Source organism: Ranitomeya variabilis, chromosome 6 (assembly GCF_051348905.1).
Source record: "Ranitomeya variabilis isolate aRanVar5 chromosome 6, aRanVar5.hap1, whole genome shotgun sequence".
Classification (NCBI taxonomy): Eukaryota; Metazoa; Chordata; class Amphibia; order Anura; family Dendrobatidae; genus Ranitomeya; species Ranitomeya variabilis.
The window spans coordinates 325,953,786-325,979,773 of record NC_135237.1 but is presented as its reverse complement, the minus strand read 5'-3'; the positions used below and the strand labels follow the sequence as shown (position 1 = coordinate 325,979,773).

Below are 25,988 nucleotides of genomic sequence, written 5' to 3'. Positions count from 1 at the left end.
ATAACGAACCACAGTTAGTTACTATGCCCGGGCAACGCTAGTGTCATATAATAACCAAAAATAGTGTTATTTCTCATGCATGCACGCACGACAGTTTAGTCTAAAAAGTGACCTGAACGCATTACCAATTTCCGAATATGCAATAATGCAGCATAAAGCTCCTGATTTGTTGCCGGCATGTATAGCTAACCAATGCATTGTTACTCGCCTGTTCTAGTTCTAGTATCATGCTCTTCGTCCACCACTTGCCACGACTGGCACCTTCTGCTATGAACATAAGGTTACTATCATAACAGGCCACGCACCTCTGATGTCACTCCTCACTCCCTAGGGTCTTCCAGGCCAGTTCAGGTGGCAAAACAAAGTATTCAGGTAGCTAGCTAGATTCTCACTCGTACCACCTCGCTGAGCTTCACCATCTGCTACATAATTGCCTCCTTAGTAACCCAGTGATTCTGCTACAACCAGTCTCCTCCTTGGATCCACTCCTCTAAGGCCTCTTTCACACTTCCGTCTTTGAGCTCCCGTCGAAATCCGTCGATTTTTGAAAAAACAGGATCCAGCAAATTTTTCTGCTGGATGCTGTTTTTTCTCATAGACTTGTATTAGTGACGGATTGTGAAGGATGGCCATCTGTTGTGCACTGGATCCGTTGGAAAATTGCTGTCCGTCGGGCGGGGACAACGCACAGAGGAACGTTTTTTTTTGTACGTTGGAAAATCGCTCAGCTACGGATCCTGCGCTGCCCGTCGTTGGCTATAATGGAAGCCTATGGACGCAGGATCCGTCGCTGACTGTCAAAAGCAGGAATCCAGCGACGGGTTCCGTCTTTTGAAATTGAGCATGTGTGGAAGAATTTCCAGTCAGGGAAATTCTCTCTCTCTCGCTCGCTCTCTCTCTCTTTTTACTATTGATGCTGCCTACAGTACAGACCAAAAGTTTGGACACACCTTCTCATTTAAAGATTTTTCTGTATTTTCAGGACTATGAAAATTGTACATTTACACTGAAGGCATCAAAACTATGAATTAACACATGTGGAATTATATACTTAACAAAAAAGTGTGAAACAACTGAAATTATGTCATATTCTAGGTTCTTCAAAGTAGCCACCTTTTGCTTTGATGACTGCTTTGCACACTCTTGGCATTCTCTTGATGAATTTTTTTTTTTTTATTATTTTTAACCTGGCTTGTGTTGTGTATGTGCTTTTGCAGCGGAAAACCGCTGCGAAGATGCATACACAACAGGTGCACATAGCCTCGACGGGTCTGTCAGAAAAACAGGCCCAGAGCACCCGTTTTTTACAATCTGCACAGGATCCGTCATTTCAACATTTTGACGGATCCTGTGCAGATTGTAAAAACGGAAGTGTGAAAGAGGCCTAATTCGCAGAAAGGACCCAGGGATGAGAAGGCACTAGAACAAAATGGGTGCACATAGGTGTCAGTGCACATGGGCACACATCAGGCCAAGTTCAAGCAGTGCTTGTGTCAAACTGTCAATCATAAGTGGGGTAGGCCTCAACACACAAAATGAGAGGGTGTAACAGTGTACTGAGCTTTTGGCCAAAATCAAGAGTGCACTGAAGTCCCTTCGTTTGCATATGAATTAAAAGTATTTTTCCCAGTCACTGTATCACTAAAAAAGTAAAGTTCTAGCATGATTTTTACAGGGGCCAACTCCCTTATAGCACTGTATAGATTGTTTAATATTTATTTTAAGGGTGGCAGACTCCCTTTAAGCGAGCCTCCTGTCAAACCTAGCTCTGCTACAACATCATGACCAGTTCATCTCCCTGCATCATCATCTGTCCGTTCTGCACTCCATCTGCTCATCGGGAGGACCAAAGGCTTTTGAGGAAGTGAGATATAACACGTATAAGTAGAATTTTTGTTAAACAAAGAGGGCAGACAGAAAGGAACTTTTTTCTTTTCATCGTAACCAACAAAATAAAAAGGTCCACACTATCCTTGTCAGTATGTAAGCACAAACCAAAGGAGCACAGATAATCACATACACAAAACACTGTGCACTTTTGCAGCCAAGTGCTTGGTTGTAGTGTGAAGTTATACAATAATTCTCATTATGCAGCTTCTGATACATTTTGGTGGCTATACAAGTAGGAAATGAATGTGCAGCACAAGCATGGCAGAGTTCTCAGGCCCCATTAACAGCTAGAATTCCCTAACCTTTAGGAGCCATGTATTCACCAGGTGGTCACCGCCGCTACCTGTTTATGATGAGGTCACGTCTGAGTGAAGTGTCCCCACCCACACATCCCAGTAGCAGCACTTCGCCTACTTGTCTGTGTCTGTACTGGGATTTCCCCAGGCCTGAAATAATAAGAATAACAACTTTGCTACTTGCTCCATTTCTCTGTTCCAGTAAATCGTAACCAACAGCTAATCCAACAAGCAGAAAGGAAAGACGTATAATGGAGAAACAAATAGACCAAACCCGGCATGTGACTCCTTCTTCTCATCTCTTCAATGCAAAGGAAACAACAAGGTTGTGGCTAAGAAGTGGCATGTGTTCGCTGCAAAACATTGATTCACTATTTGCTACACAACATGACTACATCAGAATACAAGAATGGGTTACACTGTGATTTCATGAATTACGGGACCCTAGATCATATAATGCTTTCAGTAAATCCTTGTCACATAGCCTGGTTGACAGTAATTAGACTTTTCATTATGGAAATCGGGTGATCTAGGTGGCGAACAAATCTGCACGAACACGCTGTAAGCCTCGATACCCATCTGTCATCATTTCTTTTTCTTTAATTTTCACTCTAATTTTGGGGGCTAATGGGGTTGTGCACCTGAAATCTTTTTTTGTTTTTTTTTTCTTCATTAAAACCCCGGATGGTGTAATAATAAAAAAAAAAGTCATGCCGTTTAATGCTGCTAAGATCCCACGCCATCCTTTTCTTGCAGTATTAGAATGCAGCGGGATGCGTTTGATCAGATGAACATAATTTATTTATTTTCCAGCATTCTAAGGGGTTTCTAAAATCACAATGAAATTCAGGGGTGGTGGAAAACCCCTTTAAGCCTTCATGCCTTCTAAGTCGTATTAACTGAAAGCTGCAGGAGATAAAGAGAAAATAGGGTTAATGTATTCAGTTTTTTTCTATTGAATTTGATTGCATATTTTACCACTATATGAAACGTCCAGCGTCTTGTGCCAGTACACACGGATTCATAGCATTCCATGTATGAGGGAGTATACAGCTCCGCGGCACCTGCACCTACCCTGTGCTGCTGTCCGATAGGGAAGCAGAACTCTTTATCAGCTCATTAGGAATTGGCAACTACAGTGGGGAAAATAAGTATTTGATACACTGCCGATTTTGCAAGTTTTCCCACCTACACAGAATGGAGGGGCCTGTAATTTTTATCTTCGGTACACTGCACCTGTGAGAGACAGAATCTTAAGAAAAATCCAGAAAATCACATAGTATGATTTTTACATAATTAATTCATATTTTATTACATGAAATCAGTATTTGATCACCTACCAAAGAGCAATAATTCTGGCTCTCACAGATTTGTTAGTTTTTCTTTAAGAAGCCCTCCTACTCTGCACTCATTACCTGTATTAATTGCACCTGTCTGAACTCGATACCTGTATAAAAGACACCAGTCCACTCAATCAATCACACTCCAAACTCTCCACCATGGCCAAGACCAAAGAGCTAAGGAAACCAGGGACAAAATTGTAGACCTGCACAAGGCTGGGATGGGCTACAGGAGAATAGGCAAGCAGCTTGGTGAGAAGGCACAATTATTGCAAAATGGAAGAAACACAAGATAATTGTCAATCTTCCTCCATGCTCCATGTAAGATCTCGCCTTGTAGGGTAAGGATGATTCTGAGAAATGTCAGGAATCAGCCCAAAACTACACAGGAGGACCTGGTCAATCACTGAAGAGAGCTAGGATCACTGTCTTAAACATTACCATTAGTAACACACTATGCCATCATGAAATAAATTCCTGCAGGATATGCAAAGTCTCCCTGCTCATGTCATCACATGTCCAGAGGAGGCTTGGGAGAAGGTCATATGAGACCAAAATAGAGCTTTTTGGTATCAACTCCACTCCCCATGTTTGGAGGAAGAAGGATAAGTACAACCCCAAGAACACCATCCCAACCATGAAACATGATGGGGGAAACATCATATTTTCGGGGTTTTTCCGCAAAGGGGACAGGATGACTGCACCATATTGAAGGGAGGGAGGCATTTCTTTTTCAAGTCACGTTTCTTTTTCTTAATCAAGTGTGATTTGCTGCTGTTTTTGCACCAAATTCATCAAAATGGCACACGGCTGATGAATTTTAGCAAAGTGAAAAATTGACTTTTTTCTCTTTAACCATTTTTGCAACTTTTAGAGAAAAAAATCAGGGCAATTTTTACAACATTTTTCAAAACATGCAAACATTTCTGGTGTACATAAAATGACTCCAGGTGAAATCGTCTGGAAACCCTAGACCACAATCACACTGGAAAGCTAAAAAACAAACCCAAAAAACAAAAAAGGTTGAATACATATAAAATAGTCTTTAAAAAAAGTGCAAATGGAAAGATAAAGTCGGTACAAAAAAAAGGCGCAAAGCACCAAAAACTCGACAAAAAAGGCATCAAAGCAACAATGAATCAAGTCCAAAGAGGCAAAACCGTAATGACTTGAAACTGGGAGTAAAATAAAAAGATAATAATGTCTAATCAGACAGCAAATCTTATGTTCTTCTAAAGTATTGTGGCCTGAAGACCTGTTCACATGCTGCATACTTGCACTACCCATTTTACTTTCAAGTTTTCAGGTATGGTTCGAAAATTGCTCAGAAATCATTCTACAGCAATGTTCAGAAAGCACATGCAAACTTTGAGAATTGACAGAAGTTTCATTCACTTTTCATTCATATTTAATGCACAATTTTGGAAACATTTTTGGAACGTGCCCACATAGTTAACCACACTTCCTGTTTTTCAGCATTAACGTTACATATTGCCTATCGGTGTTTGCACTAAAATTAGAATGAAAGGGTGATAAAAATAAAGTAGGTACTTTTCTGACGTGAAGAGCAGATCGGTAAAGTCTTTTTTTCCAAAACATTATCATGTGGTGCACCTTTTCCTATTCCTCCATTTATTGTAAAAGCCATCATTCTTAAGAAACAGACGCAAACAGCGGTTTATACAATAAACTGACATTTGAGAAGAGAAATAAAGAAGCAATAAAGCATAAGCCTTTTATTCATCCATGCAAGAAAGACTAACCGTTATGTAGCCCATATTCACTCTGACTAATGACTGATTGGGGTCCTGCCTGTCCCTCCATTAAACGTCAGAACAACTGAACAATGTTTGCATGATGTTAAAAATGATCCAACAGTGTTATGACGTTCCCTTACAATGCGAAATATGGTGCCGCTGGGTATTCAAAGTGTATAGCAATGTGCCCTTTCACCTAACGAACTAAGAGCTCTTGGATGCATGATCAGTCACGGTCGTCACTGCCAGTACTCTGTGTAGTGATATGAACCCGCCCATACCCATTCAGTCTTTACTGTCTTCTATTAAATTTGTCACACAATATTTTGTCACTACTCTAAAGCCCATACTTATCTGCAGGAAAACTAAAATAGAATTACACTGTCAGCTGCCAGAGGGGGAAGGAGACTGATTCTACTCAGAGCTCATCCACAGCTGCATAGATTGGCAAGAGCCAATGGTGACATGTTGAAATAATGAAAATGCACCTGTTAGAAACATGACAAATTATTTTAAAATAGTTCTTATACTTATGTTTGTTTTGAGAATTCATGAGATAGCCTTTTTAACTAAATATGCTTTAAAACACCTATAACAATTTTAAATCACGTACATAAAAAAGGGGGAGTGGAAACTTAGAACATCATACAGTGGGGAACATCATAAGATGGAAAGTTCTATATGGAAAACACATTAAATATGGCTATAGTAGAAAAGATCAATAAACTCTAAGATAAATAAAATGGCTGAGCATTAGACATACAACGCAATATTAATTGCAGTCCTTAAATCAATTTATATAAGAAGTAAAGGGACACAACCTAGGAATATAGAATAACAAAATATCCCCAATCAAGGTCATGGAGATATGGGAATGGTGCAATGTACACTCCACTGATCAAAAAAAAAAAAACTAATTTATTAAGGAATTAAAATACAAAAATAGACAGGACTAAAAAGCAAGTTACCTACAAAAGGCCAGCACTGGGGAAGTATGTTAGATCAAAATACCAGGCATAATGCAGCCAGAATCAGTATGAAAACTATATAAAGAGCATTATAGTCTGAATAGTTATATCTTGTGGTTAGAAGAAGAAGAGGCATGGACAGTGTGAGCAGCAAGAGGCAAAAGGTGCCGTGCAACTAAATAAATAGATATATGCATGTGGTGGGAATACCAAAGCGGTACCTTCACTAATTAAACAAGCAGTATTGCAAAAGTGGCAGAACACCTATGCTATAAATGGTGTACGAGCAAAAATATGAGATAATGAGAGGTGACATAAAGAGCTTTTTTGCATGTTATGCATGGGCCCGTGGATTGTACAGGGTAAGCCTCCAGTGCAGACGTTTTACATGCACTGGTTTATGTGATTCATCCTAACATTCCCCACTAACTATAAGGCAACAAACAATTCTTTACTCTGCACTTACACTAGTATCACTTATATTTTATTAGTGACGCTTTTTTGGCAATCTGCCTCCTTCTTATGCATAACTTTATTTGGCACTTATTGAACAGAGCGGATGATGACGTCGCATTATCGCTCTTACAAATGTCAATCACGCCCAGGGGAGGCGAGAGGACACTAATTAAGAGGTGAGGGAAAAAAATTCAAAGAAAAGAAGAATTACCAAAATTTGTCTACTGCTCTAAATTGTTGTTTTGGTGATGCATACTTTTGCTGTTCTATCCACGCATAAAGGATTTGCAAACATTCCCTACAGCTGAATTACTTTATTTTCGTGGAAATTATCTGGATTTCTGCAAGGTCCATTCAAATCCATGTGACAGCCACAAAAGTATCTATAACAAATCTGTGGCATATGAACATAACCTAAGGCTGTGTTCTTGCCGATTACAATATTAAACATGTAAAGGAGGGGTTTGCAGCAAATTTTTAGATGCAGAATTTAGCATACAGCAGGATTTTGTTTGTGTTCCGGATTTGCCATTGATATTCATAGGGGATAATATTAGAAATGCAATGCAAGAAAGGTAAATTACTCAGTATATTGTATGTATTTGCCATGTCTCATGGGAGAGAAGGATCTTTGAAGCACTTGGCCTGGATAGGGGTTCTGAAGCAGCACAGCCAGAAAGCATTGGCGCAGCAGAGTGATCCAATTTGAATAGCAATGGCTGATGAGAGAGGTCACAGACTGCTCCTGCTGGTGATTCTGCTGCTAGACCTCAACAGAGCAGCTATTCCTCTTTCAGGCTCCTCTGTTAACAGGCCGTCACTGCTGACATTATGCTGATTGACAGCTGGCTCACCAGTTAGGCAAAGGATAGCCGACTGTCAATCAGCATGACATCGGCAGTAGTGCCCAGTCAATAGCGTAGTGAAGAAGAGAAGCAGCCGGTCCGTTGACGTGACGTCAGCCAAAGCCGCACAATCGCAGGCAGGAGCAGTCTGTGACCACTCTAGGCCAGCAGAGATCGCCACCGGGCTGAACAGGAAGGTAACAATACTTATTAATACAGTATTAAAGAAATAAACTAGGTCTGGATAACCCCTTTAAGGAGCAGAAGTGATTCATCAAAGTAGACTTTTCTAAAAAAAAAACAACCGGTGAAGCACAGCTGTGACATAAAAGGTGTTGCGCTAAAACTAGACCAATGGTATAGCAAGGCCAACTCAGTGAAGTAGAAGAGTTGAGAGAGAACAGAGTGCAATGCAGTGCTGACAAAGCAATTAGACACCTTTACCAAAAGTATTCTAACAGAGCGGGGTTTGACACCGTTACGGCAGAACTGGCAAGTGGGGTAGAGGAGTTACCCGGTGACACAAGAGCTGGGTTTGTCAAAGGTTTCAGGCTTAAATGGCTAGTGGTGTATCAGTGTGTATGCCAACTACCTAAATACTCATTCAGCTTCTCACTGCCTGAGCTTGACTATATTCCCAGGGAGAGTGACTTCTAATTGCTGAGGCACCCTGACGTGCAGAAGAATAGAGTGCGCCAGCGAGAAGATGATGCCGCACTTGGGGCTGGATTCATTAGAGGTGAGTAACTGTATCATCAATGTATAAAAACTAAAATTATACTCATAGGGGAATGTAGGAGACAAAAAAGGTTATAAATAAAAAAGAGCAAGTAGGGTATTCCTTTCAGTGAACAATTTAGTAAACTATCTCCTGGATAATAGGACGTGCAAAATTCTCATCAGTACAATGTCACGTGCACAGACATTTGCCATGATGTGCAGGAACCTGAGGTTCACTTTAGCTAACCAGAATATCTTTTTCTGCTCTACTCTAGAGAAGTGCAACTCTTGTGGGACAGAACTGTCACACCTCATACATACGGTTTTCACATGGCTGCGGCGTTTCCAATAATACAGAAATCTATGGGAATAAAGACTGTTCTACTGTAAAGCACATTTTTCTCTCACGGATACTGGCACTGAACATATGACAGATAGCCAAAGATCTACCTCCAGCACCACGCCACTACTCTGGTGTTTCCCAAGTGGTTTTCACATGCAATGGTCACATATCGGACAGTTTCAAGCCTTTTCCTGCGAGAGTTGTCTGCTATTTTAACACAATTCACAGCCAGTTAACACAGGAAATATACAGTGAATTCATCGTACCTCACCACAACCATGTTTTAACCAAAAACCTAAACAGTCTGAGTTATTTTTGTACCAGATACTGCACAATATTCTGCAATACATCTTGGAAATATATCAACCTATATGACATGTTATCTTCATTCATTGGTTCTAATTCTAAGGAGGACATTGGTAGAAGCAATACCAATGTGTTAAAAGTATATTTCTAATCAAGGACTAATGTGTTTACCCCTTGGCGTCAAGGCGATTTTTGATCATTTTCTCCCTTTTACTTTCTCCCCTTCTTCCCTTTTTTATTTCTCTGTTGACATATAAGGGATTTATTTTTTTTTTCAGGTCGAGTAGCAGTTTTGAATGAAACCAATCGTTTTTCCATTCAATACACTAAAAGACGGGGAAAAAAATCCAAGCGGGGTGAAATGATGAAAAAAAAAAATGCAATTCTGCCATAGTTTTTTGGATCTTGGTTTTATGGTGTTCACTGCATGGTATAAATGACCTAACTGCACGATCCTTCAGGTCAGTACGATTACTACAATATCAAACTCACACAGATTTTTTATTTTATTTTAAGTGGTAAAAAAATAATACAGCCGTTTAGAAAAAAACATACATTTGGTGTCTTTTGTCTTTATCTGAAACCTGTAACAATTTTATTTTTCCATCGATGGGAGCTGTGTTGTGACTTATTTTGTGTGACAAACTGGCAGCTTTAATAATACCAATTTGGGGTGGATACAACATTTTGATTGCTTCTTATTTTATTTTTATAGGGAAAAATGGTGCCAGAAAATTCTGTCAATTTAAATTGTTTTCTCTTTATGGTGTTTACTGTATGAGTTGATCATTTTTATATTTGGATAGACCGGATTTTAACGAACATGATGATAGCCGATATGTTTATTTTAAAACATTTTTACATTTCCCTCAATATTGCTCCATTCATTCTTAAAGAAGCACTCTTCCCATCAAAATGTTTATCATATTAATATATTGCAGTGATCACACTATATAGCACTGTGCACTTACAATTGCTCATTTTGCCTTTCTACCCAGATAATTCTTCTCTTTTCCATTTGGTCTATGAAATCACACGATTAATAATTGACTAGCTGAATCCTTCTAAGCTCTATGTAGGAAAAGGAAGTCAATTTTCCCTGCATATGTAATAAGTGACGGGCAGGGGGAGTACCTAGGTCAGGAGTTGAAGAGGGGAATGATAAATGCAAGGACAAGAGACTTTCTGTTTCTACATAGAACTGAGAAATTTGTATGCACATCCTCAATTGGCGATTTGAGGAAAGATGATGAAATGCAAAGTATAAAGTTTAAAAATAAATCTTTATTATGTTTTTAAATAAAAAATGGAATATTTTCATCAAGCAACAGGAATAAAAAGGAGAACGGGAGCATGGAATCACGAAATATCAAAAATGGCATGCTCATAGAGTACTCAAAATTAAAAAAAAAAAAAAGCCTTAAAAAAAAAAACAGAATATATATCCAATGACAATAATTCATACCAATTCATAAATAAGTGAATCATCAAGTGCATCTGTAAACATTCATAATGAATTGAAAACATCCCAAATGGATAAAATTAACTCTGTGTCAAAAAGGTCACATGACTAAAAAATAGTGAACATGTATCTTATAAAAGAGTTTTGCCAACGCAATGTTCAAGTAGGTGTAAAACACAAGATTAAATGAATTTGAGGACGTGCATACAAATTTCCTGAACAGACCGTTTTTGCCCTATTTTTGATAAGACTGTGTTAATTTATATAACTGAGAAAAGAGAAGGATTAGCTGGATAGAAAGGCAAAATGAGCAATTGTAAGTGCACAGTGTTATATACACAGTGCTATATAATATGATGACTGCAATATATTAGGAGGCTAAAACCTTTGATGGGACGACTTCTTTAATGGGACTGCTGGAGATAGTCGAGCACTGGTCTTGGCTGGTCTTCATGGCACACCCATAAGAATGAATGGAACAGAGGTTTGGATGATTGAACTCCGCAGCATTCACACAGGGCTTTTCTGAACCCAGTTATTGGAATCGTTGTGGGTCCCAGAGGTCAGATTATCTCCCGCCCACCAACTGGCGTTTGGTAAGTTATTCCCTATCTCAAGGATAGGGGATAACCTCCAAACTTGAGAATACCCCTTTAAGTTGCCCTTCTGCCACATCAGGCTCCACTGTTTAGACTGGATCACTCTGCTGCACCAATGCCATCGGTCCTTATGAGTTAAGAGAAACTTATGCCACCAATAAATATATTACAGGTTAAATTCATAATGGCATCTGAAACCATCAATAGTGCTATGCTATGACCAATTTTATACAGTACCCAAAAAACATACAAGCGTTTTAATAAAAAAGGATCCATGAAATCATCTCAAGTCCCCATTGCAGAGGGAAAGCAACTTGTCCATAGATCAGAGAGTTCAGTTTCCTTCTCCGGCCCTCATATCTAAAACAGATGTGTAGTGCAGGACGTAGAGAACTGAGTGGCCATATTACGGCAGCACAATGTTCTGGTTGGACCCTGTAGCTGATTGCTGCTGACAATACAGAGGTATATTTTCCTGCCCGTTAGGATCATCCTGGATTCCTTTAGAAAATATCCTCAGTGATCACCCAGAGAAGCTGTATCATAATTGGCATTACAAAGTTGAAAGTAAGAAACACTTCTTCCTCTTGGTAAAACGCTGCAGTCAATCAGCGACCACAGAGTGGCTGCAGCGCTCATTTATTTACTTCTTCCGAATGCTGGTCCATGTAGATGCAGCGAGTATGGAAGAGAGATGCTCGTCCAGGAGGTGGGTATCAATTTTTTCAAGACGGGGTTGTCCAGTGGTGGACAAACCGCTCAAATTTATTTTGTTATTACAAAAAATGCAAATAAACAAGAGTATAAATAAAAAATGCATTGTAATCTCTACCTTTTATGCAATAATGAGCTCAAAGGTTAAAACACATGGGTGAATTACCTGTGGGAGTAAGGCAGTCTTTCCAATCAAAGTACCCAGCATAAATGCCAGGCTCCAGAGATCCAACTATGGGGTCAGCTTTCATTTCTATAAATTTTTCAAATAAACTTTGATCCAGTTCTTTCAAAGACTCGGTGCTGGCCTATAACACAAAAACCAAACAATTAACTGTTGGGTTGCTTCCTAATACCAAAAAGAACTTAAACATAGAGAATGCACATAGCCCATACACAGATGTGTTTCCAGTTTTTCCAAATTTGATAGATGCTACATTTTCTGAATAGGTATGTTTTATTGCTGGAGAGAGTCTTCTTTATTTGCTACACATGATATTTCCTACTACTTGATATATGTGATGTCTATTACTGAAACCCATTTTCGTTTTTTGCTCCCCTTCTTCCCAGAGCCATAACCAGGGCCGTATTTAGGGTTTCTGCTGCCCTAGGCACTTTTAGTGCTGCCTCCCCCTTTGGTGAGTATGACACTATCGGCAGTGACTTTAGCAAGAATCGCTGATGTGAAAGTCGCCTTTTGCAGCAGATCCGTCAGTTTTTCTGCATGTGCCGCGTAACGGATCACTTATAGCAACACTGCGTTCAGCCTCATTCATTCCCTATGGGATTTGCGGCACTTGCCATGATCTGGCAAATGCGTTACCATACCTCCCAACTTTTGAAGAAGGGAAGGAGGTATAAAATGTGCCGCGGCAAATTTTAGGCCACGCCTCTGACCACACCCATTTCACAACTAGTCACACCCATATCCACGTCCCAACCACAGCCATTGAGCACTGCTGATCACACTGTTTTATATACAATAATTATAAACGAAACAATATGGCCACAGTGCTCCATACTGTATAATGGCCACACATGATGCTCCATTCTGTATAATGACCACACATGATGCTCCATACTGTATAATGGCCACAAATGATGCTCAATACTGTATAATGGCCACACATGATGCTCCATACTGTATAATGGCCATTGGCCACACATGATGCTCCATACTGTATAACGGCCACACATGATGCTCAATACTGTATAATGGCCACACATGATGCTCAATACTGTATAATGGCCACACATGATGCTCAATACTGTATAATGGCCACACATGATGCTCCATACTGTATAACGGCCACACATGATGCTCCATACTGTATAACGGCCACACATGATGCTCAATACTGTATAATGGCCACACATGATGCTCAATACTGTATAACGGCCACACATGATGCTCCATACTGTATAATGGCCACACACAGTACTCCATACTGTATAATGACCCCCCCCTCCTGTATGCATGGCTCATATTCCCCCCAGTATGCATGGCTCATATTCCCCCCCCCTGTATGCATGGCTCATATTCCCCCCCTGTATGCATGGCTTATATTCCACCTCCCCCTGTACGCATGGCTCATCTCTCCACCCCCCCTGTATGCATGGCTCATCTCTCCACCCCCCCCCCCTGTATGCATGGCTCATAATTCCCCCCCCTGTATGTATGGCTGATGGCTCATATTCCCCCGTATGCATGGCTCATAATTCCCCCCACCTGTATGTATGGCTGATGGCTCATATTCCCCCGTATGCATGGCTCATAATTCCCCCCCCTGTATGTATGGCTGATGGCTCATATTCCCCTGTATGCATGGCTCATAATTTCCCCCCCCCCCCGTATGCATGGCTGATGGCTCATAATTCCCCCCCCTGTATGCATGGCTGATGGCTCATATTCCCCTGTATGCATGGCTCATAATTCCCCCCCCCCCCATATGCATGGCTGATGGCTCATATTCCCCTGTATGCATGGCTCATAATTCCCCCCCCCCTATGCATGGCTGATGGCTCATATTCCCCTGTATGCATGGCTCATAATTCCCCCCCCCCCATATGCATGGCTGATGGCTCATATTCCCCTGTATGCATGGCTCATAATTCCCCCCCCCCCCCTATGCATGGCTGATGGCTCATATTCCCCTGTATGCATGGCTCATAATTCCTCCCCCCTATGCATGGCTGATGGCTCATATTCCCCTGTATGCATGGCTCATAATTCCCCCCCCATATCCCCATATGCATGGCTGATGGCTCATATTCCCCTGTATGCATGGCTCATAATTCCCCCCCCCCGTATGCATGGCTGATGGCTCATAATTCCCCCCCGTATGCATGGCTGATGGCTCAAATTCCCCTGTATGCATGGCTCATAATCCCCCCCCCTGTATGCATGGCTGATGGCTCATAATTCCCCCCCCCTGTATGCATGGCTGATGGCTCATACTCCCCGGTATGCATGGCTCATCTCTCCACCCCCTCCCCCGCTTCTTCTCCCATCTTGCATGGCTCGGGCGGCTTACCTTCCTCCTTCATCCCCCCGCCACCTGTCCTCCGTCCATCATACTCACCTGTCAGCTGTACCACACACCGCGCGGATGCGCCGACATCCTCCCTCTGGCTCTGTCCCGCCGCAGCGCCTTCTTCCTGAGTGAGCGGTCATGTGGTACCGCTGATTAAGGTCATGAATATGCGCATATTCATGACCTTAATCAGCGGTACCACGTGACCGCTCACTCAGGACGCGCTACAGATGCTGAGACCAAGCATCGCTGGAGCAGGGTATCGTCTTCAAGGAGGGTGGGTGGGACTCGGAGGCGGGAGGTGGGGGGGGCTTTGCGGTCGGTCGCGTTTGTGACCTGGGACTAAAAAAAACAAAAAAACCCTTGCTCAGGTGCCGCCCCCCGCAATGTCGCCGCCCTAGGCACATGCCCTCGAGTGCCTAGTGGCAAATACGGCCCTGGCCATAACTCTAATATTTTTATCATGAGCCCCGCCCTTACCACTGATTGTGCGTAGGCCATAAGGCCTCTTTCACACTTCAGTTGTTTGGCGTCAGTCTAAATCCGCCATTTTCCTCAAAAAACGGATCCGTTTTTTTTTTTTTTCGACGGATCCGTTTTTTCCCCCATAGACTTGCATTAGCGACGGATTGTGACGGATGGTCGTCCGTTCCATCCGTCATGCGACGGATCCGTCAAAATTTGGCGGACGTCATCTAGACATTGACGGTCATTGCAACGTTTTTTGTCTGCGTTGAAATGGCGGATCGCGACGGATCCGTCGCGTCCGTCATTTCATAGAATGGCCACCTATGGGCGACCGTCATTTCGGCGGATCCGTCGTCCCAATCCGTTTTTTCAATTTTTTTCAATTGCGCATGCTCCAAAAAGTATATACAACCCCCGAGTAACGGATCCGTCAAAAAAACGGATCCGTTACATCCGTTTTTTCAACTATTGTGACGGATCCGTCGATCCGTCATTATGTCGGAAGTGACTGATGCTAAAAAACTGAAGTGTGAAAGAAGCCTAAACTGTCAATGTACAAAAAATCTGCCAATAAGTGTTGTGGACAGGTTACATAGAGCTCAGCGATCAGGAAACATGTACCATAGATCTGAAGCAAATAAAACTGTGATTTTATCCAAAGTGCAGGAAACAACCCAGTAAGTGACACACAAATAGTTCTTTGTTTTTCGGTTTCTTGTTTGTTATTACAAAACATGGAGGTTTATTTAACCCCTTCATGACCCAGCCTATTTTGGCCTTAATGACCTTGCCGTTTTTTGCAATTCTGACCAGTGTCCCTTTATGAGGTAATAACTCAGGAACGCTTCAACGGATCCTAGCGATTCTGAGATTGTTTTTTCGTGACATATTGGGCTTCATGTTAGTGGTAAATTTAGGTCGATAATTTCTGAGTTTATTTGTGAAAAAAACGGAAATTTGGCGAAAATTTTGAAAATTTCGCAGTTTTCACATTTTGAATTTTTATTCTGTTAAACCAGAGAGTTATGTGACACAAAATAGTTAATAAATAACATTTCCCACATGTCTACTTTACATCAGCACAATTTTGGAAACAAATTTTTTTTTTGCTAGGAAATTATAAGGGTTAAAATTTGACCAGTGATTTCTCATTTTTACAACAAAATTTACAAAACCATTTTTTTTAGGGACCACCTCACATTTGAAGTCAGTTTGAGGGTTCTATATGGCTGAAAATACCCAAAAGTGACACCATTCTAAAAACTGCACCCCTCAAGGTGCTCAAAACCACATTCAAGAAGTTTATTAACCCTTCAGGTGTTTCACAGTAGCAGAAGCAACATGGAAGTAAAAAATGAACATTTAACTTTTTAGTCACAAAAATGATCTTTTAGCAACAATTTTTTTTATTTTCCCAAGGGTAAAAGGAGAAAATGGACCAAGAACGTTGTTGTCCAATTTGTCCTGAGTACGCTGATACCTCATATGTGGGGGTAAACCACTGTTTGGGCGCACGTCAGGGCTCGGAAGGGAAGTAGTGACATTTGAAATGCAGACTTTGATGGAATGTAAGCCCCCCCGCTCAGACAAAAGAATTATAGCGGGGGTCCCATGTCCACATAGGCCTAGCTCATTCATTTTAGCCATTAGATATTAGGGGTCAATTTGAGGTCAGAGTATTTTCAGTTAATTTTATGTTAAAGCAGCCAGATCTGGTTCTGGCTGGCTTTTTTGCCCACCTAAAGTGTTATGTTTGATTGGTTGTCAATCAGTTGCTGGGCAGATTTGATTATTATATATACCTGAGCGCCGGTGTTGGATACTCAGTTCACCGGCGCTTGAAGAAAAGAAGAGACCTCATCGAGAAATGGAGAAGCTCCTGCAGGAACTCCTATCAAGAGCTGGCGAGGAAGACGGGGAGGATTGGCTGAGGAGCTGCTTGGCTATAAAACCTCCCTTAGCAGCCTCCGAAGCCATCGCTCCTCCTCCGGTTCCAGTACCTCCGACGCCAGAAGCAAGGCATGAAGTTGGAGCCCCGGCACCTGAGAGCTCTCCAGCGAGGACCAGGAGGCAGAGGGCGGCTTCCTCACCGGCTCCGGCTCCTGTGGCATCTGGGCTCGGTATGTCAGCTACAAGCAGGAAGTCACGTCGCAGCTGCGCGTCGAAATCTCGCAGCCCTCCGCGGGATTTCGGAGAGCGTCGGCTGGGAGTGCCGTCCACGTCATCAGGAGCGGCCGGAAGAGCCAGAAAGGGCACCGGCCGTAAAAGCGCTGCGGTGCCCCTCTCCACTGGCGCCCGGTCGGCTCTTGCATCTACTGCACAGGGCTCGAGGTCCGCTCCGCCTCCCTTGTCGTCGGATGAAGAGGAGGTTCGTGTCCCAGGATCTGCCAGGCAGCCGCGCTCACCCCATTCTGCGGGCTGGAGCGCAGGCTATGAAGGAGAAAGAAGACCGGACAACCAAGCTGCGAGGGGTGAGACTCCTAATATCCCATTGTCTGTCCCTCAGAATCAGTTAAGAGATTTAATTAAATCTGTAGTAGCCGAGGCATTAGGCGAGGCTAGTAATTTATCTAGGGCAACAGCTTCTCCTGCTTCTTTTCGCTCAGAAGCTCCTGCCCTTAGTGTACCTCCTTTGAATCCTTTCAAGGAGGCTTTACCTTTGTGAGCTTTCCCCACTGGGATTCCATTTGAGCCCCTCAGTTAAGGAGCTCATTTGGAATAATCAATTTGTTGATCTATTCTCATTATTGCCAAGTAGGGATCACCACCCTAAGTTAGAGAAGAAAGATGAGAAATCTGATCATGATGACCCTAAGCGTAATATTAGGTCTTTTAATAACTGGGTCCAAGCGTTTGCTATATATGCTTCTGTGTTGGGAGAGAAATCACCTCACCTTTGTAGTTGTCTTTTCCAACACGTTGACATCATACTAGAAGCTTATAAAAACTTTGGTGGCTCTGCTTGGCTCAGTTATGATGAGGCCTTTAGACATAAGCTGTCAGTTCACCCCGAGCTAAAATGGGGCTCTAAAGACATTGGATTATGGATCAGTCTCATGCTTCCTATGAGGAATGCTGTTGCTAGGCAGCCTTCTTCTTCCGTCACCAAAAAAGGCGTTTGTTTTGCTTACAATGATTCTTCCTGTAAGTGGAACAATAATTGCCGTTTTCGACATGAATGTTCGTTTTGTGGGAATTCCCACCCCATGTCCAAATGCTTTAAGAAGCAGGCTGCCCAGCAATCCTCTAAAGAATCAATTTCAAAGGGCCCCATCACCAGTGAAGCTGGAAAACATGTTCCACTGGCTAAGCAAATACCCAGACAGGGAGATCAGTAGTTTACTGTTTAACGGTTTTTCTTTTGGTTTTCATGTTCCACAATTCAAAGGTTCCGGTTGTGTTTTAGTTAAAAATCTCCCATCCATTACTGAATTCCCTGATGTTGCTAGGGAAATTTTTTTTTCTGAATTAGAACTTGGCAGAGTTGCCGGCCCCTTTTTATCACCTCCGTATTCAAATTTTCGCCTGTCCCCTCTGGGTATTGTTCCCAAAAAGGACCCGGGTCCTTTCCGGATGATTCATCATTTATCTTATCCAGTGGGCCAATCCCTGAATGATGAGGTAGACAAGACAATGTGTTCTGTTACCTATTCATCGTTTGATGGCGCATTGGATATGCTTAGAAAATTCGGTCCTGGTGCCCTTTTATCCAAATCAGACATTAAATCTGCCTTCAGACTGCTCCCAGTTCATCCGGATGGGTTTAATTCATTGGGTTTTCAGTTTGATAATTGTTTCTTTTTTGACAAATGCCTTCCCATGGGTTTTTCATTATCCTGCTTTTATTTTGAAAATTTTTCCTGTTTTTTACATTGGGTTTTGGAGTCTAGCGGTTGTAATGCGGGTATTTTACATTATTTAGATGATTTCCTTTTTGTTGGCCCAGCCCATTCTTCAGCTTGTGAAAATACTCTTTCTAGGTTTATTGAATTGTGTTCATTTTTTGGAATTCCAATCGCCCACGAGAAAACTGTGGGCCCTTCTTGTCTCATTGAATTTTTGGGCATCATGATCGATTCAGTAAAAATGGAAACCGTCCTGCCTTTAGAGAAAATTGACAAACTTCGTAGTTCTCTTGAAAACTTATTGGCAAAGGACAAAATCACTCTTAAGGAGCTTCAGGCCCTGCTTGGGCTATTGAATTTTTCCTTAAGGGTCATTCCAATTGGAAGGGTCTTTTCCAGGTCGCTTTATGAAGCTACTAAGGGGCATTCTTCTCCCAATTCTCATATCAGACTGTGTTCTGATATGAAAGAGGACGCAAGAATCTGGCTAGCATTTCTAGCAGGTTTTAATGGCAGGTCTATTATTCAATCCCCTTTTGTATCTTCAGATTCTATCCCCCTTGTTTTTTCCGCAGACTCCACTCTAGGGGTGGCCTGCTTGTTTCAATCGCACTGGATATCCCGGAATTGGCCTGTAAATTGGGTTTTTAAAGACTTAAACAAAAACCCTCTTATTATTGAACTGGTATCAATCCTTCTGTGTATTTGCTTATGGGGCCATGGTTTACAAAATTCCAGGGTTCTATTACATTCCAGGAATCAAGCAGTAGTTTTTTCAATCAATACACTGTCATCTAGGAATGTAGTTGCAGCAAAGATTCTGAGAAAATTGGTATTGGAGTGTTTAAACTGCAATATTTGGTTAAAAGCAGTTTCAGGAATTGGTAAAGCTAGTCATTTGACTGATTTTATTTTGCAGCGTCAGTGGTTTGATTTTTATCTACAGGTTCCATTGGCAGACAAAGAGGCATACGATTGCCCCCTTTCAATTCAGGACATGATTCCGATATAATTCCCTATTTTATTCAGAATTCCTTATCTAACAGATCATGGGCTGATTATTCAGCCGCATGGAGGAAATGGGTCAATTTTTCTGCTCTTTTTGGTTTTGATGCCTCTGCTCCTGACCCGAATTCGGCTTTAAGATTTGCTGAGTCCCTGGGTCAAACAGGGATTATCTTACTCCGCAGTAGCCAAATGCTTTGCGGGAGTCTCTTTCTTTTTAAAATTACATGGCGGGACTGCGTTGACGGATTTTTTCTCAGTAAAGCAATTTTTGAAAGGGCTGAAAAGGGAAAGTTTTTTTCCGGATTCAAGGTGCCCTATTTCTATTTCTTTATTGATTGACATTTGTTCTGCCCTTATACATGTTTGTACGAACTTTGAAGAAGCACTTTTGTTTAATTCCATATTTTCTATCTCCTTTTTTGGGGCCCTTAGGGTTGGTGAGGTAGTATCAGCCAAAAAATCTGTTTCATCCGCGCTCTCGATTTCGGATATCAAAATTTTTGACTCGTTTATTCTCCTGTTTATTAGGAAGTCTAAAACGGATCAGCTGGGGAGAGGAGCGGAGCTAAGATTGAATTCGTTTCCTGAATCTAGAATTTGTCCTGTAGCTAATCTATCTAAATGGATCATGTTGAGGCCCCCAGCTGAAGGCTCCTTATTTATTCATAGGGATTCTTCCCCGGTGACGGTTTTTCAATTTAGTTTTATTTTAAAGAAGTGTTTGGCATTTTTGGGTAAAAGTCATCTCAAAATCACTTCCCATTCCTTCAGAATCGGCGCGGCTACTGAAGCCTCAAGAGCTGGCCTATCTGATGATAAAATCAAAAGAATGGGTAGATGGGATTCGAAAAGATTCAGAATTTACGTTCGGCCCGATCTATATCCCGATTAATTTTTATTTCCCTTATATCCTACAGTTATTTGGATCGTTGGGCATTCATTTGTCTTCTGGGCCCAGAAGAGGGCCAGCCTTCGATCATATTCTGAGAATTTGTCGTTTCATTCTTCTAAAGTTCAAGTTTTTTGGCACGGCATTCGCGGCCTGAATTGGCTTTCCTTGGTCTCTGAGGTAAAGAGTTGTCTGGAGAGGTTCCCTCACCCGGATTTAATTATAGTTCATCTCGCTGGGAATGATTTGGGAAGAATCAACACTTTGAATCTTCTGGCCGCTATTCGGTCAGATCTCACTTATTTAAGACAGATTTTTCCAGTCTCTGGTATTGTTTTTTCGGAAATCATTCCCAGGCGTGCTTGGCAATGTAATCGGCTTTCATTTTTGGATGAGATCCGGAAGAGGGTTAATTTCTCCATGAAGAAGTTCTTACCTCTTATTTCTGGGTTTTCTTTTAGACATACAGACTTAGAGGGCTTTTTGCCAGGGATGTTCAGAGATGATTTAGTTCATTTGTCCGATATCGGACTTGATATATTTAATCTTAACATGGGCAATATAATCGAAAAATGGCTGTGTGGTTTGGGGGGGGCCTCGGCTCTCTGAGCCTTGGCCTCTTGGGGTAAAAATCACCCAATTTTGGGTGGATTTGGTTTATGGAAGTTATGGAAATTTGGACTTATGAACTTATGGATATTATTTATTTGGTTATTTAATTATTTGGAATTTGTAACTCAAAATAAAACCTCACGGCCATTTATTCCAACCAATAATGGTGTCTTGTGTTTATTATATTTATAGTTATAGGCCTTATGGGGACATGTAAGCCCCCCCGCTCAGACAAAAGAATTATAGCGGGGGTCCCATGTCCACATAGGCCTAGCGCATTCATTTTAGCCATTAGATATTAGGGGTCAATTTGAGGTCAGAGTATTTTCAGTTAATTTTATGTTAAAGCAGCCAGATCTGGTTCTGGCTGGCTTTTTTGCCCGCCTAAAGTGTTATGTTTGATTGGTTGTCAATCAGTTGCTGGGCAGATTTGATTATTATATATACCTGAGCGCCGGTGTTGGATACTCAGTTCACCGGCGCTTGAAGAAAAGAAGAGCCCGCCCTCCCTCCCTTTTTATTGTCATTTCTCCTGTCGTTTGGTTTTATTTGTGGGTAAAAATCACCCAATTTTGGGTGGATTTGGTTTATGGAAGTTATGGAAATTTGGACTTATGAACTTATGGATATTATTTATTTGGTTATTTAATTAATTATTTGGAATTTGTAACTCAAAATAAAACCTCACGGCCATTTATTCCAACCAATAATGGTGTCTTGTGTTTATTATATTTATAGTTATAGGCCTTATGGGGACATGGTCTGCGGGCATCACGTTGCATTTGCAGAGCCCCTGATGTGCCTAAACAGTAGAAACACCCCACAAGTGACTCCATTTTGGAAACTAGACCCCCCAAGGAACTTATCTAGATGTGTGGTGAGCACTTTCAACCCCCAAGTGCTTCACAGAAGTTTATAACGCAGAGCCGTGAAAATAAAAAATAATTGTTCTTTCCTCAAAAATTATGTTTTAGCAAGTAATGTTTTATTTTTGCAAGGGTAACAGGAGAAATTGGATCCCAACAGTTGTTGCCCAGTTTGTCCTGAGTACGCTGGTACCCCATATGTGGGGGTAAACCACTGTTTGGGCGCACGTCGGGGCTTGGAAGGGAGGGAGCACCATTTGACTTTTTGAACGCAAGATTGGCTGGAATCAATAGTGGCGCCATGTTGCGTTTGGAGACCCCTGATGTGCCTAAACAGTGGAAACCCCTCAATTCTAACTTCAACACTAACCCCAACACACCCCTAATCCTAATCCCAACTGTAGCCATAACCCTAATCACAACCCTAACCCCAACACACCCCTAACCACAACCCTAACCCCAACACACCCGTAACCCTAATTCCAACCCTAACCCTAATCCTAACCCTAATCCCAACCCTAACCCTAATCCCAACCCTAACCACAACTGTAACCCCAACACACCCCTAACCCTATCCGTAACCCTAACCACAAGCCTAATCTTAACACTATTTCCAACCCTAGCCCTAATTCCAACCCTAACTCTAATTCCAACCCTAACCCTAAGGCTATGTGCCCACGTTGCGGATTCGTGTGAGATTTTTCCGCACGATTTGTGAAAAATCTGCAGGTAAAAGGCACTGCGTTTTACCTGCGGATTTACAGCAGATTTCCAGTGTTTTTTTGTGCGGATTTTACCTGCGGATTCCTATTGAGGAACAGGTGTAAAACGCTGCGGAATCCGCACAAAGAATTGACATGCTGCGGAAAATACAACGCAGCGTTTCTGCACGGAATTTTCCGCACCATGGGCACAGCGGATTTGGTTTTCCATAGGTGTACATGGTACTGTAAACCTGATGGAAAACTGCTACGAATTCGCAGCGGCCAATCCGCTGCGGATCCGCGGCCAATCCGCGGCGGATCCGCAGCCAAATCCGCACTGTGTGCACATGCCATAACCCTAACCCTACCCCTAACCCTACCCCTAACCCTACCCCTAGTTCTAACCCTAGTTCTAACCCTAGTGGAAAAAGAAAAAAAAATATTTTCTTTATTTTATTATTGTCCCTACCTATGGGGGTGATAAAGGGGGGGGGGGTATTTATTATTTTTTTATTTTGATCGCTGTGATAGAACCTATCACAGCGATCAAAATGTACTTGTAACGAGATTCGGCGGGCGCACTGCGCATGCGCCCGCCATTTTGGAAGATGGCGGCGCCCATGGAGAAGACGGATGCACACCGGGAGCCTCGGTAAGTATAAGGGGGGGGAGATCGGGGCACGGGGGGGGGGCGTCGGAGCACGGGGGGTGGCATAGGTGCACAGGGGGAGCGGACAGGAGGACGTGGGAGCGGAGCACAAGACGGAGGGGAGCGGAGCACAGATCGGTGGTTTGGGGGGGCGATCGGTGGGGTGGGTGGGGGGTCACATAAGTGTTTCCAGCCATGGCCGATGATATTGCAGCATCGGCCATGGCTGGATTGTAATATTTCACCAGTTTTTTAGGTGAAATATTACAAATCGCTCTGATTGGCTGTTTCACTTTCAACAGCCAATCAGAGCGATCGTAGCCACGGGGGGGTGAAGCCACCCCCCCTGGGCTGAAGTACCACTCCCCCTCTCCCTGCAGATCGGGTGAAATTGGAGTTAACCCTTTCACCCGATCTGCAGGGAAGCGATCATTCCATGACGCCACATAGGCGTCACAGGTCGGGAAGGGGTTAAAATCTGTCTGTTGTGGACTTATCTAATCCTTGAGAGCTTTTGATTTGCCTGGGTTTATTGCCCACTATCTGATGTTTGCCTGGTATCTCTGATTTATCTTATCCCGAAAGCTGGTCACTAGAGGGCGAGGCTGAAACCAGTTACATAGTGTAAATCACTATATAAGGCCAGAGAAACAAGACTAAGACAGAAGCAGAAAGTTGGGTACCTGTACTTATACGTGTACAGTGATACCTGTATAAGTGGGGATGCCCATGCAGTGCTGAGAATTTCCCAAGGGTTCTCTGTCTTGGTGTTGCTTCTCTGATATTCCAGATGGATGATGTTTAGAAGCTCCTTAATGATGATGATGTGAATATATGTAGGTAATCTTTATATGTAGTTAATCTTTGTATGTATTTAACCTTTGTATGTTAAAATATACAAAGCTGTACGCAATCATATTATTCCTTTAATTTTGCACTTTGAAATAAAATTGCATTATATTGCAAGTAGTAGCCTTCTTTAAAGCCATATCCGAACCTTAGTGTTAAAAACGTGGCAATAGACCAAGAAAAAAACTAACTGAGCACAGACCCTACAACAAGAAAATAGTAATAGTACATGTAAAAACATATAGGGTACTTACTTGATAAAAAAAAAAGCATAAAAGCCTTTTGGGGCTCTATCCTGCTCTGTCCTTAATCACATTGACATCATAAGACACATGGCACTGGGCTGTTGGGTACACTGTGACATGGTGGGATGGCTTTTATGTTTTTTTGATCAAAATAGCGTTAACCAAGTAGATTATGTTATTAAAATGTACCATTATGATTTACTTGTTGCAGGGTCTATGCTCATTTTGTTTTTTTTCTTGGGTTTTGACTGTGACATGGCCACAGTGTGAACGTGCTCTTACACTTATACCACATATACCATTTTATAGTCTGGCTCAGGTTTTTGGTTTTGCTCGTATATGGGGTAGCAAATCCCTGGTGACAGACTCCCTTACGAAGTTGTTAACTGGGCTGTTACACCAACCCAAATGATCACCGCAGTTCTGGCTTCTCAAATCTCTAGCAATCAGCTGACATTGCGTCTAGCCAGGAAAAATGTACCATTAGTGGTTATGCAAATGAATGTCGCACAAGAATCAGTCAAATTATGCTGAATTCTTGACTGTGATTTTTGTAGACCTGAAACAGCAAGACTACAGTACTTGGGTACAATAAAAAAATAAAATAAATGAATATACAGTACAGTATTATAATGCTAGCGAAATGCAAAGCTATGAACTATGTATATTATATATGTCACTAGAAACCACAAGCAGCCATTGTACTTGAATTTCAATTTTGCTATATACGAATAAAAGATGCTATAGAAGAAATTAATCTATTTCATTGTAAAACGTGTGCTTAATGCATATATGTACACGGCCTTTTACACAATAAACACATATCTGCTAAAAAATATTATGGCTTTGATCCTAACCCTGATAGGTCGTCAAAGATAACATGTAAAAATAATAAATTACCATGATAAGTAATGTCGCCCACTCTGACATTTTCATTCTTTGAAAAAAAAAAAATCCCATATGTAACTCATAAAGGAAAACCAACGTGACAGAGATTTGATTCTTCTCTTTCTTTGCCGATAACGATCTTAAGGGTAAGATGCTGACGCAAAATATTTGCCTGCCAAATACCTTAAGTAGAAATCTGATGGCAGGAAATGGATTAGTACTTTGCAGAATCTGTAAGACTTTTTGTTATTTGGAACTGTTACCTGTGGTGCTAAGTGTGGGAGAGAAGGGCTGAAGCACTGAAATCATTTTGTAATTGTTAAAAAAAAAAGCTAAGTACATACACCCGGCCAGTTAAAGGGATTGTACCAAGTTTGCAAGTTATTCCTCATACACGGAGGACCTACAGCAGGAACTCCCAAGGACTCTGGCTCTGAAGATCCCCGGGTATCTCTGGCGGTCCCATTAAAAAAAGAATCAAGTGGAGGTGCTCATGATTGACCACCACTCCATTCACACCTGGTTCTCAGGACCAGTGGGAGTTCCAGCGGCCAGCGATAAGGAAAAGATCCCCTATCCCATGGGTAGAGGACAATTTCCAAACTTCTTCTTTAACAACCGACACGTTCCTAGCCAATTAACTTCTTAGTGACTCCCATTACACCTTTTTATGTTCCACTTATTCTGCTATGTCTACTAATGTAAGAAAGTAAATTACTATTTAATTATGGCACA

General features: G+C 41.9%; 1 protein-coding gene across 1 annotated transcript in view; it reads right to left on the bottom strand.

The window, feature by feature from the left end:
- EXOC2 (exocyst complex component 2) overlaps positions 1–25,988 on the bottom strand; it is a 275,271-nt gene that overhangs the window by 54,040 nt on the left and 195,243 nt on the right. The window contains exon 22 of the mRNA XM_077269779.1: positions 11,863–12,004. Within this exon, the coding sequence (XP_077125894.1) occupies positions 11,863–12,004 (142 nt within the window). The remainder of the gene's footprint in view (positions 1–11,862; positions 12,005–25,988) is intronic.